At 53.1% G+C, this 26,809-nt stretch overlaps 2 protein-coding genes across 16 annotated transcripts in view; both read left to right on the top strand.

Annotated features, from left to right (window-relative positions):
- Positions 1 to 13,348, top strand: TMEM51 (transmembrane protein 51). 5 transcript variants are annotated; one of them, XR_015730086.1, is made up of 5 exons: positions 1 to 587; positions 1,151 to 1,406; positions 7,433 to 7,879; positions 9,507 to 9,997; positions 13,212 to 13,348. XR_015730086.1 is itself a non-coding variant. In XM_034424312.3 (4 exons), the coding sequence occupies exons 3-4, from the start codon at positions 7,527 to 7,529 to the stop codon at positions 9,937 to 9,939; spliced, it is 786 nt and encodes a 261-aa protein (XP_034280203.2). In that variant the 5' UTR covers positions 1 to 587; positions 1,151 to 1,406; positions 7,433 to 7,526; the 3' UTR covers positions 9,940 to 10,082. The 5 variants fall into 5 exon arrangements, 4 of the variants coding, with proteins under 4 accessions (XP_034280203.2, XP_034280204.2, XP_034280207.2 ...); XM_034424312.3 differs by lacking the exon at positions 13,212 to 13,348 and having other exon boundaries at positions 9,507 to 10,082; XM_034424313.3 differs by lacking the exon at positions 13,212 to 13,348 and having other exon boundaries at positions 51 to 533; positions 9,507 to 10,082.
- The window catches only part of FHAD1 (forkhead associated phosphopeptide binding domain 1), an 18,465-nt gene continuing 2,636 nt past the window's right edge, over positions 10,981 to 26,809 (top strand). The window contains exons 1-24 of one of the 11 annotated variants that reach the window (XM_034424305.3): positions 11,173 to 11,479; positions 12,530 to 12,630; positions 13,212 to 13,418; positions 13,774 to 14,053; positions 14,219 to 14,283; positions 15,103 to 15,333; positions 15,468 to 15,591; positions 16,133 to 16,263; positions 17,910 to 17,975; positions 18,458 to 18,562; positions 18,713 to 18,820; positions 19,054 to 19,128; positions 19,284 to 19,436; positions 19,762 to 19,960; positions 20,342 to 20,412; positions 20,503 to 20,637; positions 20,780 to 20,887; positions 21,592 to 21,681; positions 21,774 to 21,981; positions 24,374 to 24,455; positions 24,791 to 24,897; positions 25,513 to 25,672; positions 25,935 to 26,061; positions 26,600 to 26,726. In XM_034424305.3, the coding sequence (XP_034280196.2) occupies positions 12,535 to 12,630; positions 13,212 to 13,418; positions 13,774 to 14,053; positions 14,219 to 14,283; positions 15,103 to 15,333; positions 15,468 to 15,591; positions 16,133 to 16,263; positions 17,910 to 17,975; positions 18,458 to 18,562; positions 18,713 to 18,820; positions 19,054 to 19,128; positions 19,284 to 19,436; positions 19,762 to 19,960; positions 20,342 to 20,412; positions 20,503 to 20,637; positions 20,780 to 20,887; positions 21,592 to 21,681; positions 21,774 to 21,981; positions 24,374 to 24,455; positions 24,791 to 24,897; positions 25,513 to 25,672; positions 25,935 to 26,061; positions 26,600 to 26,726 (3,055 nt within the window). In that variant the 5' untranslated portion in view covers positions 11,173 to 11,479; positions 12,530 to 12,534. Of the gene's footprint in view, positions 11,480 to 12,529; positions 12,631 to 13,211; positions 13,419 to 13,770; positions 14,054 to 14,218; positions 14,284 to 15,102; positions 15,334 to 15,467; positions 15,592 to 16,132; positions 16,264 to 17,909; positions 17,976 to 18,457; positions 18,563 to 18,712; positions 18,821 to 19,053; positions 19,129 to 19,283; positions 19,437 to 19,761; positions 19,961 to 20,341; positions 20,413 to 20,502; positions 20,638 to 20,779; positions 20,888 to 21,591; positions 21,682 to 21,773; positions 21,982 to 24,373; positions 24,456 to 24,790; positions 24,898 to 25,512; positions 25,673 to 25,934; positions 26,062 to 26,599; positions 26,727 to 26,809 lie in introns of those variants that run through there. The other 10 variants (XM_034424304.3, XM_087879428.1, XM_087879429.1 and 7 more) reach the window with 10 other exon arrangements.

A 26,809-nucleotide genomic window follows, 5' to 3' on the forward strand; every position in this document is an offset into this window, starting at 1 on the left:
GGGCCGGGCTGAGGTCTGCGCCAAGAGGGCGTCGTCCGCCCTTCCCCACCCGGGCGTACTCGGGATAAGCGGCGGCTTTAGGGCCACGGGAGACCCACCCCCCCAGCTGCCCCGCGACCGAGGACCCTCGCTTGACACACACTCCCCGATCCGGGGAGCTCGGGCGGATTCCCAGAGGGTCCCCCACGCCTGAGGAAAAGGGCGGGAGGGGCCAGCGGGCAAGGCGCCCCCTCCCCAAAAGGGAAGGAGGGGGGCCAAGCGAGCGGCCCCTCCCGCCGCCATTTTCTCCCTCAGGCCCGAGACGGAGTCTCCGCCGCCTTTTTCCGAGCGAGCAGGTAGAGCCCTCCTGCCCGGGGAGGCTCGCTTCCGCCCGCAGGGAAGCCTCGGCCGGGGCGGGGCCTGGAGGAGCGGCCCACCGGGCGCGGGGAGGCCGGGGGCGGCGGCGCAGCCTCAGCCAGAGACGGAGCCAGAAATCGGCGGCGGCGGCGGGAGAGGATAAGCTATGCGCCGCCCGAGGAGAGCGCAGCGCGGAGGTGAGCCAGCCGGCGCCCCCTCGGCCCGACCCCACCACGCAGTCGGGCAGGCAGGTGAGGCGCCTCTCCCGCCTCGGCCAGGGAGACCTCGGGCGGGCCAGGCGGACTTTGGCCCTTCTCGGGGGGGTGGGGGTGGCGAGGGCGCACTGGGGCCGGCCGGGCAGGGGGAGCCCGAGCCCTCGGGATGCCGATCGCCTCGCCTCGCCTCGCCTCGCCTCGCCCCGCTCCACCCAGGCGGCCCCTCGAGGCGGGGGCGGGCGAGGAGTGGGGCGTCTGCGGGGCCCGATTATTCCTCTCCGCCTTCGCTCCGGCCGTCTGGCGCCCCTCCCCCCCCCGGGCGAGTTTGGCGGAGGCGGATTTCCCACGGAGGAGTGGGGGCTTCCCCCTCTCCCGCCCCCCTCCTCGGCCCCGGCTTCCTCCTACGGCTCCAGCCCCTCCGAACGCGGCCGGGACGGGGTCCGGAGCGGGGTCGGGGGGCGAGCGGGCCCCGCGCTGCCTGGGAGAGCCCCTCCGGATCGCCCCCGGGAAGGCCGGCGTAGCTGCCCTGGGGCGTTTGCCTTTGAAGGGCGGAGAGCCGCCTGGAGCGGACCAACCGGTTTGCCTCTCCCGCTCGCCAGGTTAGACTTTAACCCGACTCCGGCGGCGGCGGCAGCTCCGGGCTCCCCTTCCGCCAGGAAGAAAGAAGAGATTGACGTTGTCGCAGCTGCTGAACTTTTGACGGGAAGGAAGTCCGAAAGAGAAGAAAAAGGGAAGTCGGGAAGCCTTCCAGGGCCTCCTTCCCCCCCTCTCGCGATCCCTCACTGCGAGCGGCGTTTCGGCTGGGATGCGCTCCGTGGCCGGCCTGGGAAGGGCTGCGGGAGTCCCGGCGGGAAGGTAGGTCCCGGATCTTCAGCCGCTCCCTCCGCAGCGCCGGAGGGAGGCTGAGCTCCGCTTTGGGCTTAGAAAGGGAAGCAGTTGGGAGCCTGGCCTGCACAGGAAGCCCCACCACCACCACCACCACCACAGTGGAGGCCAAAATCCATGTTGTTAAGGGAGACGTTTGTTAAGTGAGTTTTGCCCCATTTTACCTTGCCACAGTCCTCAAGTGGATGGTTGCAGTTGTTAAGGTAGTCCCACGGTTGTTAAGTAAATCTGGCTCTCCCATTGACTTGTCCGAAGGTCGCAAGAGCGGATCACACAACCCCGGGACACACTACAACCGCCATAAACATGAACCAGTTGGCAAGCATCCAACGTTTGATCAGGTGACCGCAGGGATGCTGCAAGGGCCCTAAGTGTGGAAAACAGTCCTGAGTGATTTCTTCCAGTGCCATTGCGGCTTTGAACGGTCACTAAACCTGGCCTCAAACTGCAAAACGTAGCTGACTCAAGCAAGTAAGACCTGCTGCGTGTTTCAGTTGGATGCAGGGAAGTGTTCTTTTCTGGGCCCAAAAGGATAATAACTCGGACTTTGAGCAAAAAAAAAAAAAAAAAAAAATCACCTGACCTTGCAGGTCTGGTTTAGGTGGCAATCTAAGAAATAACTTGTTTAAGCACCGTTTATTGAATGGGTCACAGGTGGTTTGGTGCAAGTGCCTTAAATTCAAACCAGCCGCATTATAGCTTGGGGTGTCCTAGGATCTGTTAATAGGACAACTTGTATGAATTTCGCCTCTGCCATCATTGCCTGTGGTTTAGGGAATAACCCACGATGATTAAGTACATGTAAACCAGAAGAAAGTGAAGTTTTTCTGGCTTTTTACCTTGGGGCCTTCACATTTGTAAATTTGTCCATTTTGCCGGGTGTTAAATTCTAATTATCCACAATTATGTATTTTAAGCAATATATCTTCCGTGGCTGATCTCTCTGCAGCACCCTGTATATGAGTAGGGTTTCTTTTATCGCCAAAATCTATCTCCCTCCCTCCCTTCCCTTTCCTCCCCTTCTTGTACTGTTTTAATCTCTCTCTTTCCCCCTCCCCTGAATAAGTGAAAATGAATTCAACAACCCTGGATAATTTTACCCCCTTTTCTCATTTTAATTTCTGTGCAGCAGGGAGAGTTAATGAGGGTTCTGTGGCAGCTTTGATAGGGATACAGCATTTACAAAATAATAATTATGATAATGACAGGGTACAGTATTGTCAGGATAAGGTGAGGAAACCCTTGGTGATGAGACACCGCAGGGCAGTAACTGATGGCCTGTTGAAAAAGTGGAGGGAGACAGCCTCATTACTTACTTACTGGGACTACAAAGCCCAGAATTTGAAAGTAGGGTGTGTGTGTGTGTGTGTGTGTGTGTGTGCCTGTAAACACACAGGAATTACAAGACAGGCTCTGAATCTCAAGCAGAGAAGAAATACAGAGTAGACGAGAAGGTTTAATGGGTCCTGCCTGGTTCAGATTGCAGTCCATCAAAGTCAGTGTAACTCATCCTATTGATTTCACTAGATGGACTCAAAATAGGTGATTGATTGATTGATTATGTGCTATCAAGTCCTTTTTTGACTTCTATTGGCTTCGTAGGTAGATTTTCTCCATGAGAATTTGTCTGTAGTCAGATTCTTTCCGAACTTTAAAAACGAAACAGGAAAACCACAGAGAAATTGAAAGGACTGAAATTGTCTCTCCACGCTAGAATCTTTCTTCCAAGTGATAAAGCCAAGAAAAATAATTTGATATTGATTTTCCTACCCTCCCGTTTTCTTGCTTTATTTTTTCCGTGTGTGACTGTCTTATTTTTTTACTCTTTTTTTTATAATGGGCAGTCGTTTAAAAGTCAGTCCCTCTTTAACGCAGGGACTGCAACGTTTGGCCAAACAGCTTTGGAATATATAACTGTGGCTTATCTTGCAGACCGAGATAATATCTGTGTCCACACATTCTTTGCCCCCTGGAACAACCTTGGCAGGGAACAGTTTATGCTCACAGAAAGCAGTTTCTTCTGTGTCAGAACAAAATGTTAGCAAGGGAAGCCCCGACACATCTAAAGGGGCAGGAAGAACGTTTCAGCCAATATTATGGCAAAATAATTTTCTCCCCAGCAAAGAGACCTGGGGAATTTCTCCTCCAAGTAACTGTGAGCCGATTTCATGGGAGGCCTTGCGCAGTCCAAGATCGGAAAGGGAAAAGGCGATTCAGAGTCCACATGAAGGTTTGGCTTGCAGGAGCTGTCGTCACTGCCTTAAATTTCCCAGGAAGGCGGCTTTCTTCCCCAAATGGCCTCAGCTTGAGCATCCCTTGTGCTCTTAAGCCTTCCCGGATCCTGCTTCCATTGCTTTGAAGCCTTGGAGAGTCTGGGCTGCAAACAGGCTGGAGATGGATGGAGAGAGAAGAGGGACTGGGAAAAACAGGATTTTCCCACAGTTCATCCTTTTTTCATTCACTGCAAATAATTTCCATCAAAGGGAATTGGGCAGCGGGTTAGTTAGTTAGTTAACTATTAGTCAGGTAAACAGTTCGTCAGACTGAGGTTCCTTCGTTGCAACATCTCGGAGTAAGTCTATTTGGATACAACTTGGCAAAGATTTGTCATTTCCTCATTGGGGTCTGGCTGGTTCTCAGCTTCGGTAGGGGCCTGATCAGGATGTCTATCGTCCCTTTTTGGGCAAGATGGACACATTGTTGCTCTTGTGTCCTTTGTGGGCATCTTGGCCACTGGGCCACTCCTGGGCATAGGGCGATGCCCGTGTTCTGGGCTTTGTCTTCCAGCTGGTTTGGGGGTCTGTGTGAAAGCCAAGCTTGCCGTAGGAGGGATCTCAGAAACTCAGCAGTCAAAAACCGGCCCTGCTCGCCTGCCTCTCCTTTTCAGCCGTATATAGGGAACAGGTAGGAAATCCAATCTGCAGTTAGCCGGACAAAGTCTGTGCCTGCCAAGCTCTGTGCCTCTGGCCTTTTCGGGCAGGCGTCCACCCTGATGAGGCTGCAAACAACCAGGAGTGGTTTCCATGTGCCAGGAGACCGAAAGCGTCAGGCCTTCCAGGAGGGGCTTTGCTGGTGGAAAAATCCCAGCGGCATTTTTGTAGAAGCCTCTTTTCAGTCCGGTTTGTAAGACAAGAACTTTTAACAAAGTAGAGCTAGGGGGCTTTTCCCCACCCACAAATGGCGTCGGTGAAGTTCAGCTGGTGTTAAACGGCAAATCTGGTGTTGAGTTTAAAGGATTTTGTTCTCAAGTACAGGGATCGTACTGGATCCTTCCTTTGCAGGCATACAACCTTTGGTGGTGCAAGTAAATGCCAACACTCCCTTCACAGATGGTGCACCAATGGGGAGTGTGCAAATACCTGCTCCACTATTGCAGTTCTCCGGGGAACAGAGGTTGCTCTTTTCAAATTACATTTGTGTCCTTCCTCTGAGGTGCTCATCTCAATTTTATCTGTGCTGGGTGTTCAATTTATATTAAAACTACTTTGAGGGGTCATTTTTCCTGAATTTTCTGCCTCAAAATGTTGAAAACGTGCAACTGATCCTTACAGGGACTTCAGAGAGGGGTGGGTCAGTTTCCAAAGTCAAATTGGTCAAGCCAGATTGGCAAGTGGAGGCCATACAAACATGTGCAGAGTTTCCCATCCTCTATTCTAATCCTTCTTTGCTCTTCTTCTTCTTTCCTTTCTGCTGTTGATTCTGTATTTAGAAGGCCCGGCTTTCCTTTCCTTCTCCCCACGTCATTTTCCTGCCACACACTAATTGTATAATTGACAGGAATCCAAGTTCTTCAATGCGGCTTTGGGCACTTTGCAAGCAGAGGCAATATTTCGTTTTATTCGCGTGCGAAGGAAACGCGATCCGAGAGACACAGAAAAAGGGCACCCTTTCTTTTCATTTCCCTTTATTAAAACAATTCCTGCCAACCACCTGACAGCACTGCCAGCGCTCCCTTTTGTGTCAATGCCTTTCTGCATCCTCCTTTGGCACTTCTGCAAATCCCATGGGGTTTGCCGTTATCCCATTGCTTACCCCACCTTTGAATTTTGATCGTGTCAAAGGCCTCGCTGTGAGGCCGGCCGTTCTCAGTCGCTCCCGTTGAGCCAGGTGGCACCCGGGTCCGTACCTCTCGAGAAGGCCTCTCTTGGTGGAGGTGGCTCTCCCTCCAGGTGCTTTCCTCCTGTGGGCAAGGCTGCAGGCTGCGTCTCTTGAGAACTGGCCGGCGCAGAGGGAAAGCTGGGAGCTTCAGCTTTGGGGGCGGGTGTGTGTGTGTGTGTGTGTGTGTGTGCTGGTGAACCGTCCATCGGCTGTGCTGCATAATGGTCCTTGATGGGGGGACTGAGATTGGGGAGGAACCCACTTCTGAATTTGGCTTAGTGGTAGCCACGCTGCCTGCTCTCCCCCACCCCATCCACCGGGCTTCTCAGTTGGGCCTTGTTCAAGCTCAGAAGCCACCGGGGAATGCCAGCTGGGCAGGGTTCCTATGCTTGGACGGTGGCACTGCCAGAATCCCAGATGGGGTGCAGAGGTGGGAGAGGCCTTTTGCCCAGCAGGGGCAGCAGCACCAGCTGACCCTGGCTGGCCTGGAAAGCAGGCTGGATGGTAGACCACCGGCAGTGAAAACAACTCTCTTGCGAGAAGGCAGGGGCAAACTGATATGCCCAGAGGACTCTCTGGATGCAGCCAGGAAATCATCAGGAGCGAGGAAAACTTTTTAATTTTTTTTAGCCTGGCATCTCTCCCTGTTTCTCCAGCTGGGAGCATTTGCAGTGAATTAACTCTGGCACATTCATTTGGAAGAAGAAAGCGGTTAGTGCTAACAATGATTAACTTTAAATGAGGGGGACCCTGTTTGGTGGTTCCTGCCATGGAGAGCATTTAGTCCTTTGGTCAAACCTGCCCTATCCTTTTCCCTCTTGTTCTGGGCTTGGATTGAGTGATTATTCTGATTTTTTTTTTTTTTTAGTGCATGCTAAACCTTTCCTAGAGCGTGTGGCTTTTATGTCTGGTTGGGATTTGTTAAAATTGTGTCTGGGGTTCTATTTTAACCTTGGCTTCATTTCTGCAATGCAGCTATTCCACAACAGAAGTCATCCAAAACAGAGTTTGCCAAATAAATGCCTGGTGATGCGCCTGAATGCTTGTAAAAGGGTTTTTCCATAGGGCTGGAGAGGAAGCGGGGAGGGGGGGGGCATGCATTTCTCATCCCTCTGGAGGTGGGGTTTTTTTTTTTTGTTTTGGTATTTATTTCTCTCTGTATTTAATTTCAAATACTTGTTACAGGTTTTTTTTAGTATATATGTTGTATGTATCTTTGCGTTTTGTTCCTTTAGTTTTTCTGTTATTTTAAAAGCAATTTAAAAATCATATTAAAAAGTTTGGGATGTTAGTCCTGGTAGTTTACTCCATCAGTTAGTTTTTCAAAGCTGTAGCTTTCCTCGGGTTATCCCAAGCCATTGTTCTCCAGCTGTGTTGGATTGCAGCTCCCACAGCAAAGGGAACCATAACGCTAGAGATCCAGAGGCCCAGATTGCAGAATAGGTGGTGCTGCAGTTGCATTGAGTGCTTGTGATTTCATGCACGCACAGCCACATAGTTTGCCTGTTTCCAGGCTGTTTTTCCCAGGTGTGGGATTTCACAGTGGTCTCCTGTCCAGCTGCTAAGCAGGAACACCGCTGTGTTTTTCCAGATGTCCAGGTGCTGCCATTTCTTAGGGCACGAATGAAATCAATCTGAAAAAAAGGAAGGAAGCTTCCCAGGAGCAGAGTTGGGGATTGTAATGATTCCCAGGAAAATTGGAGGATTTTTTTTTTCATTCCAAAGAGGTGGGGGGGGGGGGGGGCTTCTGCCCAGAAGTGGCTCGGATGATTTTATTTCCCCAAATGTTAGAAAGACAACAGGCCAAATTTTAAATTTCTGTCCTCCTGCACCTCCTGTCTTGCCAGGATTATTCTTCACCTGAATTTGACACACCCCAATCCCTTGTCTTTCTCCAGATCCCCTTTTCCCACTTGGATCTTCTGAGCAAACCCAGCCTTCAACAGCCCAGGAGGAAGGGAGCCTCTGAGTCTCCCCTGAGAGCCGTTGAGGATGGCCCAGTCCAGGTCCAGCAGTGGCTCCCACTATGCCCTGATGGCCATTGGGCTGGGGATGCTGATCCTCGGAGTCATCATGGCCGTCTGGAACCTGGTCCCGGGCTTTGGCCTCAGCACCAAGCCTCATCCAGCCAGTGGTCACCACAACGAGACTGAGGTCAGCAAAGGGCCCCTGCACAGGAACAAGACCTTCTCGGTGGCCTACGTCTTGGTCGGGGCCGGCGTCCTGCTGCTCCTCTTCTCCATCTGCTTGACCATCCGGGACAGAAGGAAACCGAGGCACCGCGAAGACGACATCATCCGGATACGTCCGCAGCCTTCGGTCGAGCGGCCTCCCCCAGAGGACAGGTGAGGAGGGCGGGCCGCTTTCCCACCCAGATTTTTGAAAGAGTACCGTATTTTTCGGAGTATAAGACGCACCTTAGTTTTTGGGGAGGAAAATAAGAAAAAAGCTGATTGGTGGGTGAATCAGCCTCCCAGAATACCTCCAATCGGCTGTTCCCAGAAGTGAATTTTAGCAACAGGTTCCTTGGTTGTGAGCTCTGCACCTGGCTTTTTTTTCCTTTTTTTTTTCTGCCTCTGAAAGCCTCCGAAACAGCTTCAGAAAAAGCTTTTTTTCTGAAGCTTCTTTCAGAGGCTTTTATTCTGAAGGACTATCTGTACTCTGTTCCATCTCTTTCTTTGGTATTGGTATGTAGATTAACCTCTTCCAATCTGTTGGTTATTGTGCCATTCTCCAGATTTGTTAGCATAGTTTGATTAGAACCTTTACTGATTCTTCTTTTGTTGCTTGCCATATTATTTTAGATAAAAGCCTTTCAGAGGCTTTTTTTCTGAAACTTCTTTCAGAGGCTTTTTTCAGCCTCTGAAATCTCCGTTTGTGAGGCTGGGCAGGGCTACATTTGGAGTATAAGACGCACACAGATTTTCACCCTCTTTTTGGGGGTGAAAAAGTGCGTCTTATACTCCGAAAAATACAGTAACTGCCGGTATGCATCACTGTTCCCGGAGTTTCTTTTAAAACCCAATTTGTGGCATGTGCACATAACCGTCTCAGCCACAAACAATGAGGCTAAATCCCTATTGGCATCACCTTCTGGCCGGGCAACCTGTCCAAAAAAGCCTAACAAAGGCATAATTTCCTCTGTGTGAGCGGCCAAAGCTTAGCGTCCGGTGTGTAACAGCCTCCCTTAGCCTTCGCCCGGATCTCCTGTCGGAGACCCTGGTTAGCTCTGGGACCCAGATAAATGCAGCATGGGGCTCCGTTCAGCCTTTGCTGTGACAAGCTCCTTCAGAAAGCTGTGCTGGCCTTCACGTGGGGCCATATTCACACAACCTGAGCAGCTTTCTCCAGAGGCCATTGGAGGTGAGACTTTGGGTCCTAAAAGGAGGAGTCACATCAGGCCCTGGCCTGTAGCCTGAATCTCAATGACCCACCCAGCAAGCCTCATAACGTCTGAGTGTCCAGACAGTGAATATACCTGTATCATCAGTCTTTTAAACATGGCTGTTAGAACAAGCCATGGTTTTGAGGCATTGCAGAGCCTTCAGCCCCTATTACAGACTCCTCTGACTCCTCTGACCATCTTCCCATCCTGCACCAGGCCCGAAGGGAACAAGCCCACAGCCTTAATCCACGTGTGGGCATGTCCTGTTTTTACCACCTGGAGAGATGAGGGAGACCAGGGCAGCAGTGTGCATGTAAGGGAATTGCCCTTGGTTACCTGCTCTTGGCCAGGAGGGGACTGGGGGAGGGGGGAGAAGCCCCCACCGGGCCACTATGTAGCAAGGGAGATTGAAGGGCAACAGTCTCCCCACTGATTGCTGGCGTGTTGCCATGTTTAACCTTGGCTTTTGAGGTCATTAGTTCCAGCCTTCAGTGCATTTAAAAAGGGGGGGAGGGGACATTTGAAAGGGAGATCTGGGGGTTGCCCCACCTGAGCACTCACGTCTCCCGATGTGCTCCCTCCCGCAGCCAAGAAGACGACAACGACAGTCTCTCCCGCTACTACGTGCCCAGCTATGAGGAGGTGGTCAACGGCCTCTACCCGGAGCAGCCCAGGCTGGAGGCCGAGCACGGCACCCGCATCAGCGTCTCCCTTCCTTCCTACGAGTCTCTCACGGGGCTGGATGAAAGCCTCCCCACCAGGCCCAGCCCCATGGCGGCAGGGACAGCAACGGTGGCGGCCCCCAGGGAGGAGCGCCCACCCGCCCGGCAGAGCTCCCGCCTCAGCAAACGCCTGAAGCCCTTGAAAGTGCGCAGGATCAAGTCTGAGAAGCTGCACCTGAAGAACCTCCAGCTGGGCGGCACCCCTCCCACCCGAGTCACCATCGAGCCACTCACCCCACCTCCGCAGTACGACGAAATGCCTCCCAAGCTGCCAGACCCCCGGGAGGGGGAGCCCTGAAGCTGCTCCCGAGGGACACTTTTGCCAGAAGCACTGGAAGTGGCTTCTTGAGAACGGGGTGGGTGACTGTGTGTGTCACGTCCAGTTGCAAACTTTGGAGCCAAGCCAGAAGGCCACCTGAGAACCCCCCAAGCCCCCCCACAGCTCTCCTGGACTTGCTTGCCCAACAGGACGGGGTCAGGAGAAGATGGATGAGCCGGCCTCTCACAGGTTGCCTCCGTGGTCTTTGTCTTCGTGAGCCTGGCCCATCCGGGATTTGGGAAATGTCCCCATTTTTCCCCCTCCAAGGGACCGCCACCCCCCCCCCCCATCGGACTCCCATCAACCTTTGGGAAGGTTGCCAAATCCCCTCTGGAAACTCAGCTCAAGGGGGGGGGGGAGGTTTTGATACCGTTTTAGCAATATGACTTTTGGGGTTAGTGTGTCTCTGTGTGTGTGTTTATTTTTTCTAAATTATGTCATTTTTATATCTCTATTTGGTAATGCTCACCTCTCCAAACTAGCACTCCAGTTTGGCATGCTTGCCAGGCTAGTTTTTAATTTAATTTTTTTTTTGGGTAGCAGTTTCCAGCAATGGGGTTTCAGACCCGGCCTCCTTTTCCACCAAAGGTGGATTTTCAGTGACACAAAGGGAACTCGGGTGCCTTTGAAATCAAACATTGCAAAGGCCAAAGAGAACTAACTGCTCAAATCCATCGGGATCTGGGATCTGTTGCAGGCCCCAAAGATGTCTTCATTTGGGGAGGGGGCTCTGACGGTCCCTCCTGGGTTTTGCAGCTGCTGAACTGGAAATGTGACATTTCTTTTTCCAAGGGGGTGTAACCTTTTTTTTAAGATGGAAGGAGGGGGGGAGGGAGGGAGGGAGCCCTTTTTAAAAAGAGAATAAATGGGCGAGATGTTGCTTTAATCCAGGCGGCTGTTTATATCCTCTGTTATTGGGGGGGGAGGGGCTGAGGGTTATTTGCCTTTGTTTCAAGGGGGGCCCCTGAAGGGGTGTCCTTGGGGGGGTCACCCTTGGCACCGCAATCCAGCACCCCCGACTGGGGAAAGAATGGGGTCCAAGACCTTTGGGGAGGGAAAGTCATCCCTTGTCATAAGGTGCCAAAGGGCAGAACTTGGCATGCTGTGTGAACAGGGCACCGCTGGGAAAAGCGTGGGTGACGCTCGCCCCGTGGGAACCCGCCCGCTGTGGTTTCATGCAGGGTTTCTTAACCTGAACTCTGTAAACTGGACGGACTTCAACTCCCAGGATTCACGGTCGAGGCCTGACGGCTGGGGAATTCTGGGAGTCGGAGTCCGCCCGGGAGGTGAAGCGCTTCCCTGTACAGGCGGGGCAGTTGCGCGTGCGCCCGACAGTCGCCAGCGCTCGGTTTCCATGGGAACGGGCTCGGCGCGGTACGAAAAACGGGTTGCCGTGGAGACGCTCTTTCCGGCGGAAGGGCGTGGCCTAGGGTCCGGTTGTCATGGCCACGGCTCCGCTTGGCGGGAGTCGGGTCGGCGCCTCAGCGGGACCGCGCCGGCTTCGCTCGAGGACCCCCCGGTGAGTTTTGTCTCAGTGCCTCTGAGCGTGTGCAGAGCCCTGTCGGCCTCACACCCGGGATGTGGGGAGGGGGCTGCCTTTGACGGGTGCTCTGGACACCCGAGGGAGGGAGGCAGAGCGGAGGGGGACCGCCCCCCCCTCACCCGGGACTCTGGGCCCAGGAAAGGGCCCGGCCTGCCAGGCCGCAGAGGGCGGGAGCCCCGATTTTGGGTTCTTCAAGAAGCCCCGCCCTGGGGAACTGCGGTGGGAGGGGGGGATTTTCATGATGTTGCCCCATATGACACCCTGGACCCCCCAGTCAGCGCGGAGGTTTTGGCGGGGGGGGGGGCTGAAGCATCTGAGCAACTGATTTAAAGGCCATAAAGGAATAAAAAGTTGATGGTTTCAGGGAAACCGCCCTCCCCGCCCCCTTTTTTCGTCCTTTTCCAGCCAAGGGGCCCCTCCGTGGCCCCCCCATCGTCCCCCATACACCCCTCTCGAAACGCTGGCAGGGATTTCCCCTCTGAGCCCGGGCATCGCAAAGGGGGCCACGGGGGGGGGGGTAGGGGGAGACGAGGGGGCCTGATGGGCATTTCCCAATTTAAGCAAAGAATAGAATAGAATTCTTTATTGGCCAAGTGTTATTGGACACACAAGGAATTTGTCTTTGGTGCCTATTCTCTCAGTGTACATAAAATAAAAGATACATTCATCAAGAATCATAAGGTACAACACTTAATGATAGTCATAGGGAACAAATAAGCAATCAGGAAACAATATCAATATAAATCGAAAGGATACAAGCAACAAAGTTACAGTAAGACAGTCATAAGTGGAAGGAGATGGGTAGTGGGAACGATGAGAAGAGTTGCAAAGGGTGCAAAAGGAATGAAAAGCGCCCACTTTCTCCTGGTTCCCATTCCTTTGAGAGTCCCAATCAGAGAACCTGCCTTGGCTGTTGCCACATGGCAAGGTGGTGTAGTAGTTGTTTTTTCCCCACGTTTGAGTAAGTCTCTGAAGTACTCAGCCTGCGCTTTCTCACCACGCCCCCCCCCCCCCATCGTCTGGCAGAGAGCATGAAGGCCTTCCTAAGGAGCTCGGACGGCATCTTGGCGCTCAGGCCAAAGATAACGACGATAGGAAAGCATGATGACTCAGACATCGTTCTTAAGGTAAAGGCCCTGAACGTTCCATGTGGGACTTTTGTCCTTGTGTGGGATGCTGGAGGCTTCCCTGGTGGGATCCTAAAGGCTTCCTGCTGTCACCCCCCACCCATCTCTCCCCCTCCGTTGAATCTGCTCAAACTTTAGAATTAAAGGAGAAGCTTCATGTTGAGCAAGAGATCAACTGTGAACATAAAAGCCCAGTCTTGGTCCAAGGTTCCTTTGCAGATGCTTGTTGGTTCCAGTAAGTTCTTGAACCTGCCTAAGAAAGTGGAAGCCAATGACAATTGTCAAATCTGCTAAATGATCCAGAGCCTCCCCTCCCCCCTTCCAAAGCTAATACTGGTATACTCTAATTTTTGTGTCTCTGCTGCCTCATGGCGGAAATGAGATTTTAAAACCATTCAGATTTTTGGTTTCAGACATCGGAATGTGGTATCGGTTGACTTGGATGTGTGAGAAGCAGCCCAAATCATCTTAGTGATGAAAGAGAAAAAGGGGACTTTTCCCCACCTCCCTCGGGATGGTCTTGCGTTTCGTTTGTGCTTCGGATGCAGTTAGATTAAAAAGTTCCCTCCCCCCCCCTTCAGTCTCCAGGGTTGGAAGACCACCACGCTGCCCTTGAGTTCAGCGATGCCGAGCACAGCTTCGTTCTTCGGGACTTCAACACCAGCAGCGGCTCCTTTGTGAATGACTGTCAGATCCAGAATGTGGCCGTGAAGGTGGGCCAGGGAGACCTCCTGTGCTTCGGCTCCGGTGGGCCGATCTTCGAGCTGGTGCTGGACCAACCGCCTCAGGTAAAGAAGGTGCTGGCGATGGGGACGGCTGGTCAGGCTGCTCCTCCCTCAACCGAAGAGCTCCCTTGGGCCCTGCCAGCCGCTAAAAGGAAACAGCTTGACTCAAACAAGGGGTCGCGATCACGCACACCACGGCTGGAATGGCAGTTTTCGGGGCTTTTGGGAGCTGACGTCCCTGTTCCTGGGCTCCACTCGGGGGGAAGAAGGCACTGTTTCTGTTGTGGGCAGTGAGCATTGTGTGTAATCAGCTCAAATCCCCGCAGAACATGAGGTGAGCCAGCTGAGGTTTGCAGTGTCTGGGCCCCCTGGGAAAGGCTCTGGGGGCAGACAAGATTCCTCCCATGTCGTCTAGCAGGTGCCTTATCTTCCGGTGAATCGGCGCATTGCCTGGCCGGGCCAAATCCAGGTGGTTACAGAGACAGCCTCCCCTCCGTCAGCAGCTGCTGCTCCCCAGTTTCCATTGCTGCCCTCTCAGCAGTCCTCACCTGCCAGCCCCAGCTGGCCCTATGCAGCAAGCGGGACCTCGCCGCGCCCCCCCCTCCGAAAAAGGCCGCCTGGGAGCGCCTGGGGCAGAACCGTGTCCTCCTCTGCCTTCTCTCCCGAGCCATCCAGCTGGCCTCCAGCCGCCCTCTCAGGTACAGGGGGGACCGAGCAGGGTAGCCTGTCTGCAGAGCAGTAACTGGGCCTGGAGTTTGGAGCTTCACTTCACTCCAGTTGTTTGGGGTTAGTGTGAGGAGGGGGGAAGAGAGGCCCTGTGTCTCTATCAATGGGCCGCCCACTTCTTTCCTGTTCTCATCCAGGCAGTGGAGCCCTCCCTGGCCCTCTTGCCAGCAGCCACCCGGGGGATGTGCTTCTCAAAGAGAAAGTGAGTGAGGACCTCCGCTTTCTACACCCTTCCCCAGTGTGAGGATTTCCAGGGAGCCAGGAAGGCCACCCTGGGCAAGGCCATCCTGGTTCTCCCTCCAGGCAGGTCCCATCTCTCGGCATTAACGCTGAGTTGTGGGAAGCCACTTGAGACCATCAGACTCAAATATTCTCATTTTAAAAAAAAAGAATCTTGCCCAGAAATCCAGACCACAGGCAAGATTGGTGGACTTAAAAAGGAAGGTTTTAGCCTTTAGGCAAGAACTTGTGGTCAGAGAGAGAGAAAGAGACGGCTTCGCAAAGCTGTTTGTGGGTACCCACCATAAGGAAGCGTATCAGTGGGACGGGAAAGCAGCATAAATCATTCAAGAGAGATGAAAGCAGCCCTTTCAAAAGTAGAATGGATGAAAATGTAAAAAATGAAGAAGAAAAAAACCACCAGCAGGCGAGTAAGGAGGAAGAGCAGGTGGTCAGCGAAAGGGGGCTGGGCAGAGCGTTTCCAGAGAGGTGGATAGCCAGAAACAGCCTTTCCTTCCAGCAGCCACCTGCTGCTCAGGCCGGGCCTTTTGGGAAAACTCTCCCCACCAAAGATTGAGCAAGGAGGCTGGATCATCTCTCAGGGCCCCCGCAGCCATTGGTGCCGCATGGGCGTTTCTTCCCCGTAAGCTCCTGCTTACGGAATTGACCACTGTTAGAGTCACAGAAGGATTTAGCCAGAAAGTCTCGATGGGAGAAGAAGAATAGGGCCATCTTCCAAGCGGCCCTTTTCCTCTTTTGCTGATTTATTTAGTTATTTACTTTATTTACTTATCTTCTGCAGGAAGAGACCATTTTGAAACTGGGGGACGAAATCAACCGCTTGTCCGCCTTTGAAAGTGAGTGCAGCCGCAAGGACACACTGATCGCAGAGCTCCAGCATGAGATTTCGGCCATGAACGAGAAGGTGGTGGCAACCCTGGCCAAGAAGGACACCGAGTTCCATCAGAAGCTGGCCACCCTCGACAAAGACTCCGAAGCCAAGGCTGAAGAGATCAGGAGGCTGAAGGAGCAGGTGGGCTGGAGGGGGGACGGGGGGTTGCGGCAATGGTGCTGCTCTGTGCATGTGTGCGTTCTCACATCAGTGCGCAAAAGGTGCCTTGGTGTGACCTCCCTCTCCTTTTCCTGCTCTTGTGTCCTCCTTCCCAGGTGAGCGGTCTGCAGAGAAACACCAGCGAAGTCTTGTACCACTCCCTCTCGGACCGCGACCTGCAAATCGCCCACTGGAAGCAGGAGAACGAAGCCCTGAAGAAGAGCTATGCGCTCACCACAGGTGCCGGCTCCCTTGTGCTCCCTTTAGTCCCTCCTCCCGGGAACTCAGGTGCTCCCTCTGGGCTGCCGGAAGAGGCCCTTCAGAGTGGTGCAGGGGTGAAGGGATCAGGCCAGACATCGGGAGATGGTGAATTCTAGTCCAGCCCTAGTCACAAAGCCAACTGGGTGACCTTGGGCCAGTCACTCCCTCTCAGCCCCAGGAAGGAGGCCATGGCAAACCACTCCTGCAAAACCTTGCCAGCAAGGAAACCTGTGCTGGCAGCTCCGGAGGTGACTGAAGGGAAGAAGAAAAGAGGGGGCCCTCCATGTAACAAGAACATCCTGGTGTCATACAGGCTTTCTTGGCACTAGTTTTCTGTCAAGAAACAGATCCCTAACAGAGGCCACTGTGTTTGACAACCCATTTCCCCCACCCCCACCCCCCCTCCGCTTCCTCCTCTCCAGAGTTAACCCCTTCTCCCCTTCCCCACCCACTCTCAACTCCCCACAGCTGGAGGCAGCTGAGCTGATGGCTTTGGGTTCCCTTTTACTGCTCCCTGCAGGACTGGTGACCAGTTTGCAAAAAGATGTGGTCCAGAAGGAGCAGCGCTTCCAGCAATTGAAAACAGAGACCGAGAAGCTGAGGCAGGAGAGTCGGGAGAAGGACAACCAGCTGGCCTATATTTCCGCCCAGGTCAGCGCTCTTCCTCCGATGCTTCCCTCGTGTGATTCTGTAGATCCTGTGGGTTTCTCCTGCTGTGCTGAGAATGGGGAATGTGATGGATGACGGCTGTGTCCCCTTCGGGAACAGCCCCCCTTCTCTTGCAGGCACTCCCTCCCCCCCTCCCCCGCCCAGGGGCCCTTGGGACCAGTGCTGCTGGTCAGACCTCTCTGGTCAATCAAGTGCTGCAGGCAGGTCCGATCTGTTTTGGGGGGCAGGGGTTTTTTTCTCTTGCCCTGCTGAGGCCTTCCCTTCCCTTCCTGCCTCCTAGTTCTTCCTCTTCCCTCCCGTCTCCTCTTTCTTCATTTGGGTTGCCTCCTGTTTTTTCTTTTCCAAGAAATAAAGTCTTACGTGCCATTGGCAAGCTCCTTTTTCTTTCCCAGCTGTTGAAGTTCTGGAATGGGTTATTTTGCTGTCCAGCCTCGAGAATAAAAATACAGGTCGGAGACAGAGGCCTCATAAAACACGCCAAGCGATTTGCAGAAAACCAATTTAGCAAGGATATATATGGAGATAACCTTTACTAGGAAAACAACTAATTTTAACTTCAGCCTTGGATTAGCAAGAAAATAGGATTTAATAAGCTGTAAATTTGGAGATTATTTGTGCAAAAACAACATTATGAATTGATTTATGCCTTCGATTCTGTTCTAATCGGAGTTCCGTTACATTTATTTAATGATCAAAAATTATTCCTGAAAACAGCAGTTTCTTCCGATGTATCTTTTGAGGGCACAAGCAGAGGAGGTTTTTCTGGCTCTGTAAAAGCCATTGCTGATGGCTGTGACTGCAGGCTAAAAACCCCTGAGCCCTTGGGAGCCGGCCAGAGAAATGCTCCTATGCTTGAAATAGTCCTGTGGTGACATTTTAAAAAATGGGTGTGTCGGCAATTATCAGTTGCCTTTGCTAATGTTTGTCATGGGACGTGCCAAATTGCATGGTGTGTGTGTACCCAGAGCTAAAAAATCGATTGGAAACCTGCTAGCTTGATTGACAGGGCTGTTTCAGGGTGCCTCCCTGGAAAAATTAAAGCCACACCTTAGCCACTTTAGCACCTGGGCAGATCAAGGAGCCTCTTGGCTGGAATCTTTGTCTCCCGTAGAATGAGTCCTTTATAGATCAAAGAGGAGAACTCCTCCTCTTAAAAGCTAGGGGCTATGATGGCCAACAGAATCGCTAGATCCCCTGAAGCACCAAACCAATTCTGGAAGGGTTTCGGAATGAAAAGGACAGGGGGGCGGGGGAGAGTTAAAGAAAGGAAGCCGGAAGGAGCAAAGGCTGGCCATTTAGTAGACTTTGGAAAGGGGCCGTTGCGATAAGACCAAAATAACCCTGCAGGTCTTCAAGGGGTGGGGTGGGGGTCCCTGGCAAGTCTGGCCTAATGCTTCTGGCTCTGTCAGTTACTAGCTTCCTTTCCACTCCTGCTGCCTTGGTCCGGAGATGTCCAGAGGTGGCTGAAAATGCCAGCATGTAGAGATTGGTGAGGGAGTGGGAGAAACCCCAGCCTTCTCCCTGGATTTTCGTGTGTGTGTGTGTGTGTGTGTGTCAGTGTGTCCATCCTGCGCCAGGCCTTTCCCTTGCTGGCTGACCGCGTCTCCCTCCCTTGCTGTTCTTTCCAGTGCTCTAGAATTAAAGCGGAGACCAAGCGGGAACTCAGGGACAGAGACCTAAGTGCCCATCAGAGTGTGAGTCAGCCCTCCGTTTTTTTGCCTGCGCTCGGCCGCAGCTCTTCAGAAGTCCCTCTTCAGAGAGGGGGACCCCCATCCTTCCATGTATTTGATGCCATTTTCTGATTCCTTTTCTCCAGCTGAGGGCAGCTGGGCTCACTCAGACTTCCGGCTTCTTCCTCAGCTTAGAAGAGCTCCCGTTTAACAGGCCACCCGCCCTGGGGGGGGGGGGTCTCCCTCCTCGCACACTGAGTCTTCTTCTTCTGGGCCCTCTGGCCCTTCTCACGGGAGCAGAAATCAGGTCTTAACCACAACTAACCTCCATTGTTATTTTTTTACCAGCACAAAGGTGGAAACCATTGATTTTGGGCTGTTGTAACCTCCTAATTTTGCCTCATCTAGGAAGGCTCCCCCTACCCTCCTTACGCACTAACCAGGCCCCTCGGTCACCAGGGCCAGCGGGGTCCCTGGCCCCTGACCCTCTCCCCATGCCTTTGCAGCGGATCGCGGAGCTGGAGCTGCAGGCCGGCCAGTCCAAGGAGGAGGCGAAGAAACGCTGCGCAGAGCAGGAGGCCCTGACCCGGAGGCTGGCTGAAGCCACCAAGGTGAGCGGGCAGGGCGGCTCTGGCCCTGGGAGAGGCACTGCTGGGCCCGGGAAGGGAGGAGCCGCTGACTGGAACTGAGCCCCTGCCCTCTGGGGTCGGGGCTCCCGCCCTGCTCGGCCTCATTCTTCCTGCCTTCCCCACCCCCCTCAGGCCGAAGGGGAGCTGAAGGAAGAGACAGAGAGGCGAACCCAGCAGGTGCAGGAGCTGGGCCGCCGAGAGCGCCTCCTGCGCTTGGAGATGGAGCAGGCAGCCGCTCAGGTACACCACATGTTCCCCCTGCCCCTCCCCCTTCGCCCATCTGCAGGGGTCCCTTCGCCCATCTGCCTGCCTGGTATTTGGAGGATTCCTCCTCCTCACTCGCATCTTCCTTTCAGCTCCCAGCTGACCTGGGGTGCAGGGGAGGGGGCGTCTCTAGGTGGGCTGATCCTGCAAGCAGGGTTGCAGGGTGTCTGTGGCATCTTCCTCCTGCCATTTAACTCTGCTGCTCTTAGGCGCAGCATTTCCGGAACCAGGTGCTGTGGGCCCTCTTTTCCGAACTTCCCGAGAAACCTCTAACCAATGAGCAGGTAACAGCCTCCTCTTTTATTAGAGGGCAGGATGTAGGGGTGGGGGTGGGACATCCCTGTTTAGCAAAACCTAATCTTGCCCATGAGAAAGATCAGAGGCACCTCTCTTTCGGTAACCAACTTTCTCTCCTCTCCCTCCCCCCCCCCCCCCGAAGATTGTTGAGGAAATCCATCAGATGCAGGAGAGCAAGCAGGGCTCTGATCAGAAGGAGGCAGGGCTGCAGAAGGAAGTGCAGGTCAAGGGCCTGGAAATGGAGAAACTCTCATCCAACCTGGCCCTGCTGAAGAAGTCGCTCGATGGATTCCAGGTCTCCCACCCCACCTCCACGCACCCATCCCCGCCAGAACACCTGCCCTCTAATGAGCCATGAGGGAACTTTATTTTGCCCAGCTGCCCATGGGCCAAATGGGGCACGGCTCTCTTTTCTGCCCTTTGCAGGGAGCAGGATTTCAGCCTTCTCACCCTGGGAGAAAGCTGGCCCTCGCTGGCTGCAGCGTGGAAACTGTCCCTTGGCCTGGAGGCTCTCCTCCCCAGAATTCCTCATGACCCCAAGAGGAAAGAGGCTGCTTCCCACCATGCCCATTCAGAGGGTTTCTCTCTCTCTCCCCCCCATCCCTCTTTCTCTGTCCCAGGAGTTCCTGAAGACCTCTTTCTCTGCCAAGAGCCTGAAGGGGGCCATCAGCCAGCTGCAGAGCCTTCCCCCACTGGCCCCACTGGCGTCAGGAATCCAAGCCTCCCTGGCCCGCATCTTCTACAGCGTACTGGGCTGGGTGGAAGCGCTGGAGTCTCTGCTCCGGAACATGGGCGTTGATGCCCCAGCTGGTGACACAGGTCCGTCTTCCCCACAGACACCCTCCCAGCTGAGCTGCCCCAGTAAAAGGCCACCCTGGCCGCAGAAGGCAAAGGGGGATCTGGAGGGCCGGGGTCCCCCAGAGCTGGCCAGGGAAGAGTCCCTTTGTTGGGAGCAGGCAGGGCCAAGCGTGAAGGCCCACCTCCCCTCTCAGAAACCCAAGCAGCAGGCAGTCTGGGTCAGAGCTGGGCATCCAAGGGAAGAACCAGAATCAGTGGGCAGCATGGGCCCTGCTTGCTCAGGATTTGTAGGAACTGAACTTCAGACAGGCCCAGAGTGTCCAGTCTCAGGATCCACCCTCCGCCCCATACTTGGGGCCCTCGGTGGATGCCAGGCCTCAGCTCCACTCTCCCTTCTGCCAGGAATGGCCGCCTACATGAAGCAACTGCTGGACCAGCACCACAGCATCACGGGGCAGGTCCAGGCTTTGCAGGTAACAGCCTCACCCAGCCCCCCTTTGGGAGTAGGGCAGCTGTCTGGCTGATCCTTCACCCCTTCTGAGGGTGCAGCTTTTTCCCTGCAGAATCAGCTGCGGAGGGCAGAGGAGTCCCAGCACTCCACCCTGCAGGAGAAGCTGAAGGAGCTGAAGGAGCAGCTGGAGGGAGAGTCCCAGGCCAGAGAGAGGGAGATCCAGGAGGAAGAGAAGCGGCAGAAGGAGGTGAGCCAAAGGGGGTCTCCTTTGAGGGCCTGGTTCCTGTCAGGACACAGGTAGCGGGGGAGAGGGAGGGGGGCTTCTGCCAGCCTCCAGCCCTCCCTTTGAGGCACACACACACACAGGAGAGGGTCCCTTTCCTCCACAGATCCAGTTGAGGAGGGCTGCCCTGGAAGAAGCCGAGCTAAAAGAAGCCCTGGAAGAGGAGAGGAAAAGGGGCCGCCTGTTGGAAGCTGAAGTGCAGGAACTCTCCCAGGTGGGTGCCAGGGCGGCCCATTTTGCGCCCTCCTATCGCTGGCAGGAGGACGGAGAAGGAGGTGGCGCCTCGGGCAGGGGTCCGGGGGCCTGGGGTGGGGGGCAGCCTCTGGGCCTGGTTTGTGCTCCAGAGCAGCTGGAAGAAATATGAGGCAGCACAAGCAGGATGGGCAGCCGGGGTGGCCTTCTGCAGGCCTGAGTGTGTCACAGCTGGTTTTGTCAAGTTCCCGTGTGTTGTCACCCAGGGCTAAAAGTAACCCATGCTGTGTTATCTAAGGCAGCACTTCAGGTGTAGGGAAGAATACAGGTATTCCTCGACTTATGACCACAACTGAGCCCAGAATTTATGTGGCTAAGCAAGAAATTTGCAAAGTGAGCTTTGTCCCACCTTTCTTGCCACATTTGTTAAGTAGATCACTGCAGTTGTTAAATTAATAACATCATCGTCATGTAACAGTCTTAACTGAGAAAAAATGGCACTTTTTTTGGTGCCATTATAACTTTGAACATCCACTGTTGTAACTTCAACAGTATAAGTGCAGCTTCCGACGAACTGTTGTAAGTCAAGGATGGCCTGCATTGCCTTCCTCTTGTTGCAGACAGTTTGTGTGTGTGTGTGGCGGGGAGGCTTTCTGTGTTTGGCTGGCCGGCCAGGTGAGCGTGGCCCTTCTCCACTCACCTCCCTTTCCCCTCCCTGCCTTGTAGGCGATGGAAGGGAGAAGGGACCTGGAGAGGACGTTAAACGCCAGGATGAAGGAGAACTTGGGGTCTCTGGAAGATGCCAAGAGGGGAAAGGTAATTGGGGGGAACCCGGCCTCTTTCGGTGCAGCTTTGGAGGGAGGGCAGGCCATGTCCAGCGGTGCCCCCCTGCCTCTTCCCTTTGCCAGGCGGTGGCGGAAGAGAAACTGTCGGTCTGGGAGAGGCGGCTGCAGGGCCTGGAGGCGGAGGCCGAGTCGCTGAGGCAAAAGCACCAGCGGGAGATCTCGGAGTACCAGGAGCAGGTCAAGCAGCACGCCAGGACCATCGTGGAGCTGGAGAAGAGGCTGTCCAGCGCTGCCCAGCAGCCGAAGGAGGAACGCGGGCCCCAGCCAAGAGGTCAGTCGAAGTGGAGCAGAGGCTCATAGGCCGCCCCAGTGTCCCCCTTGGCAGGAGGGGGTGGGGGGTCTTCCTTGTTTTCTCTTGGATTGTTTCGCACCGAAACCCCTGGCTCCCTTTGTGGAGGCTACTCAACAGCCCCAAGGGAACCAGGTGGCGAACGCCTTGACGTAAAGGGAGCAGGAAGTGCATTTTCCTCCTACCTCCTACCGCCCTCCCACCGCCCGGTGCGCTCACATAGGATTGTCCTCCGGGTGCCATCGGCCAGACAATGTTGGCTGGTGGCGCCCAGGATGAGGGCATTCTCTGTGGTCGCACCGACCCTCTGGAATGAGTTACCCACTGGGCTCTGGACAGCACCCGACCTCCGCACTTTGCACGGCAACCTGAAAACATGGCTTTTTCAGCAAATTCCCTGATCTGCCGGGAGTTTTAATTGCTTGGGGATTTATTTTAATATCATTTTATTGTCGTGTTGTTTTATCTTGTGAGCTCCCCCGAGTCCTATGGGCGGCATATAAATACGATAAATAAATAAATAAATAAATTTTAAAACTCCAAATCTGTCTTTTACAGATTGCATAAATGTTGCTTCGCTCCAGATGAAGCTAGTCTTGCACCTGACTGGGGAGGTGCGGAGTTTCCACTCAGAGTTTCTAAGGGGGGGAAAGCAGAGAAAAATCCCTTTAGAGAGAGAAGTAATTAAGAAAATATTGGAATGTGCAGAAATGAATAGATCAACATTGGTAATTAAAGAAAAGGAAGAATCAGAGTATTTTAAAGTATGGGGGCAATTATATCAATGGTTAGAGAAGAAAGATTTATAAAAATTTAGATAATTGATTAATTAATATAAACATAAGAAATTTGGGAAGAATGATGTAACAATGAAAATATAAAGGTATGATAGAAATATGATATGAAAATGATGGAGGGAGTAGAAGACACAAAATATGCACTCAGATGAAACACTGAATGATTAAGGATGTATTGTTTGTATGTTTGTTTATTTAAAAAAAAAATTAAATTCATTAAAAAAAAGATTCTAAGGGGGAATCACTGCAAATAGAAACCCTGCATTTTTTATAGTGACAACAGCGCACTCTCTCTTTTTCCACAAAGTGGAACTTGCTCAGTTCATTTTTATTTTTGCATCAATCCTCCGTTTTCAGAAAGCCTCCCTATGACTCAGGGTGTCCACAAGCCTTGCCCTTCTCTGGCCAGGGACGGTCATCTTAAAAGATCCCCTTTCCAATCCAGGTGCTTAATGGGTGAGGCTAAGCCCTCCTTGCAGCCCTCCTCTTTCCAGCTGCAGTGGGCCAGAGTTTTGCCTATTTGAAACAAGGAACCGTCCAGGGAATTTGGAAATAATTCTAAAGAGACCCACTCAGTGGACTCATGAACGTTTGGGAAGGGGCTAACTCTAGTCTTCTTCTGCGGAGTTAACCACCATATTTGAAAGGAAGACACTTTAAATGGACAGGGGGAATTGAAAACAAGACAGGAATGAAAAGAACAGGGCATAGATTGGTGGCCATACTTTGCAGATACAATCCAGATATAAAGTAGACCTAGAACAATGTAGATTTCAAAAAGAACCAAATACATTAGATAAGATCCTTCAAGGCACAGAAGACAAATTGATAACAAAAATTTGTAATTACTTATTGGGATATAAAATGGAGGAGGAGGTAGTTAAAGAAAGTATAATTTGGGCCAAAAATTTTGGACACTATCGAATTGGAGGAATGGGAAAAATTATGGAGCAAAAATTATAAATTGATGATGTCCGTAGCGTACAAAGAAAACATGTACAAAATGTTCTATAGGTGGCACCTTCCACTGGCAAGACTGGCCAAAATGTACCCGAATACCCCATCAACATGCTGCAAATGCAAACAAAAATGGATAAACTCACTAAAGAAATACAGGATAAGGAGGAAACAGAATATTATCTAGTACGGGAGAAGTGGTATGAATGGTTAGAAGAGAGATATAAAGGATGAGGAAAGATTAAGAGAGGAAGATATAGGAGTAGAACTGTAATATTAGATAAATGGAAATGATACACAGAAAATATGAAATTTTAGTACACTGTTATCTGTAAATATATAAATTAACAATAGAACTATATGTATAATATAGTAAAATGAAATGATGGAGAAGAATGGTTACACACGAAAGGATTATTGATACGGAATTGTGAAGAATTGTATAAAAATTTTATGTTTGTCAAAAAAAATTGTTTAATAAAAATTATTTTTAAAAAAGATAAATAAATAAAGGAAGACCATCATCCTGATGGGAAAATCGATCTGATTTTTCTCAGAAACGTGCCGTAGTCTGGGCTGTTTCCCGCATCCTTCCACAACTTCTTTTTCCTTCCCTCCAGAAACAAAGAAGGAGGCCCCCAAGACCCCCTTGCCTGCCTCCCCGGGGCTGTGCGTCATGGACGAGTTTCATGCTTTCCTGAAGTAAGTTGGGCTCCCTTCCCTTTTTGCTAGTCACATAGGAAAGCCGGAACGGTAAGAAGCTGAGGAAAACATTTCCACCGAGGGTGTGTGGGGGTGTGGGATGGGGGCTGCATCCAGACCCCCAGGGGTGTTTCCCCTCCACACCCGCTTTCACTTTGGGCAGCTGAAGCGGGGAAAGGACCTCCCAGGAGCCCTTCCAAGCCTGTTTCTGCAGTTGCCGACCAACCTCGGGAGGGAGAAGTTGTGGGGGGGGGGGGAGGAAGCCTGGACCTCGCCAACCACGCCTCTAAAACGGATCATGCCCTTCCCCCCCTCTTTGTTCCCGGGGTCTTCAGGGAGGAGCTGGCGGCTGCCAAGCAGGAGATCCAGGCCAACCAGGCGGTCATCACGGAGCTCAAGAAGGAGCTTTGCCAGGCCAGAGCCACGATGTCCGACGTGATCGGTTTGTGACACGCGTGTCGTTTTGGACACAGATTCTTAACGTCTCCTGCCCGGCCGCTGCCTTTTTTGTGCTTGAATTTTTATTAAAGTTTATGATGAGACAAAAACACAGAAAGAAACAGAAAGTTAGAAAGCTGAGGGAAGGGTGCAAAGAAAAAGAAAGACAGGAAGAAACTTAGTGGCCTCTGACTTTTTCCAGTGCAGCAGAGCACAAAAAAAATGATAAGCTTCAACCTTCTCCTTTGTGTCTCTCGGTTTTTCAAGCCATTTCTCTAACAACAGAGCCATGCTCAACATCAAAACCTAAAATGAAAGTTTCCCATCTTCTTCAGCTTCGAGCAGAAAGTCCAGAGTCACTTTCCAAGTAGAAACGGAAGTAGATAAATTCCTTTCTTTAAGCAAAAGGGTTTTGCCATCCCCACCAGCTCCGTCCTTTTGGGTGGGGGCTGGAAATCAAGAGTTCAGAACAGCCCAGGGAGAAAATGCTGGGTCGAAGGCGGGTGCTGATGAGACCCCCGGGGGCCACCCTAACCAGCCACCTAATGAGCCCAGAAGGTGAGGCTCCAGGGATTAAGGGAGTCCCCCCCCTCCCCCGCCCTGCATTTCGTCTCTGCAGGGGAGCTGAGTGAGAAGCAGAAGGCGGAGCTGGAGGAGAAGCGGAGCCTGGTACAGAGCCAGGCCCGAGAACTCGGCCTCCTGCGGGAGAAGCTGTCGGAGACCTCCAGGATGCTGGCCCAGAGGGAGACCCACCTCCAAGCCACCACTGAGGAGTTAAGGTAAGGGGGCCTTCCCAAGATTGTACCTACCCCATTTTCCCTGGGAGATCTCTCGCCTGGGGCTGCAGGCGGGCCATGCAGGTAGCCCTTGATTTAACAACTGTTCATTTAGTGACCATTCGAAGGCACTGAAAAAAGGGACTTTCACCCTTACGACCGCTGCAGCACCCCTGCGGTCACCTGATCAAAACCGGGAGTTGCAGGGAGAGGGGGCCCCCCGGGAGGGTCTCCTCCGCTTCCGTCATCCCTGCCTCTGCCGCAGGAGGGCCAGAGAGCAGGTGAAGGAGCTGCTGGCAAAGGCGAAGGCTGCGGAGATGGCCAGACTTGTGCAGCACAAGGGCATACAGACCATGGGGGCCCTGCAGGACCAGCCCCCTCCTGCTGCGAAGGCAAGTGGGGTGGGGCTGATGGGAATTCTCAGGGGTGTGTGTGTGTGTGTGTGTGTGTGTGTGTTGCTCGTATCCCTGGCCAGAGGGATGCCTGGAGCTCTCCGCAAGCAGCCAATGTTTTCATCACACCTTTATGGGAGCCTCAAGTTTTGTCATTGCTAATTGTTGCTCTAATTGCTGAGGAGGGGCTGTCAAGGCAGCTTGTGGGAGGGAACAGCAATATGTGGCTGCTCCTTCTGCCTGCCACCTCTTCCCCCCCCCCCACACACACACACATACTCTGGAGGATCCAGGCACCACTCTTCTCCTTTCACAAGGTGGTTGGGGGGTGGGGTTATCACAGAGGTATTTTTTCAGCCCCAGGAAACATGAAAGTGACCCTATGGCTGGGGAGCTTCTTGTGGGCTGACGGAGCTGCAGGAGCCCCTTGGCCCAAATCCTGCAGCCAGCTTGCCCAAGGAAGCACCCCCTCCCCCCTTACGCCTTCTGGCTTTAGCAGGGCATGCTGAGTGCCAGCGGGGTGTCTCTGTACTTCCAGGAGCCCCCGCTGTTGTGCCTAGCCGACCTGGGAGCCAGGTGCAAAGGCTCCCGCCACGAGGAGGTCATCCATCGGCAGAAGGAGACCCTGGCCGAGCTGCGCAAGAAGCTCCGGAAACTGGAGAAGGGTGAGTCGGGGGCTTGGCTGGTGCATGAGGGGAACTGACCTGCTCCACTGTTTTGAGATACAGCCGAGGTCGTCTTTTGGGTG

Source organism: Pantherophis guttatus, chromosome 15, assembly GCF_059756535.1.
Source record: "Pantherophis guttatus breed Tessera chromosome 15, ASM5975653v1, whole genome shotgun sequence".
Classification (NCBI taxonomy): Eukaryota; Metazoa; Chordata; class Lepidosauria; order Squamata; family Colubridae; genus Pantherophis; species Pantherophis guttatus.

What these genes read in the sequence shown, in the direction of transcription:
- TMEM51 (XM_034424312.3), top strand. Translation starts at nt 7,527, where the DNA reads ATGGCCCAGTCCAGGTCCAGCAGTGGCTCCCACTATGCCCTGATGGCC. An exon ending in CGGCCTCCCCCAGAGGACAG is followed by an intron (nt 7,880 to 9,506) that starts GTGAGGAGGGCG and finishes TCCCTCCCGCAG; the next exon opens with CCAAGAAGACGACAACGACA.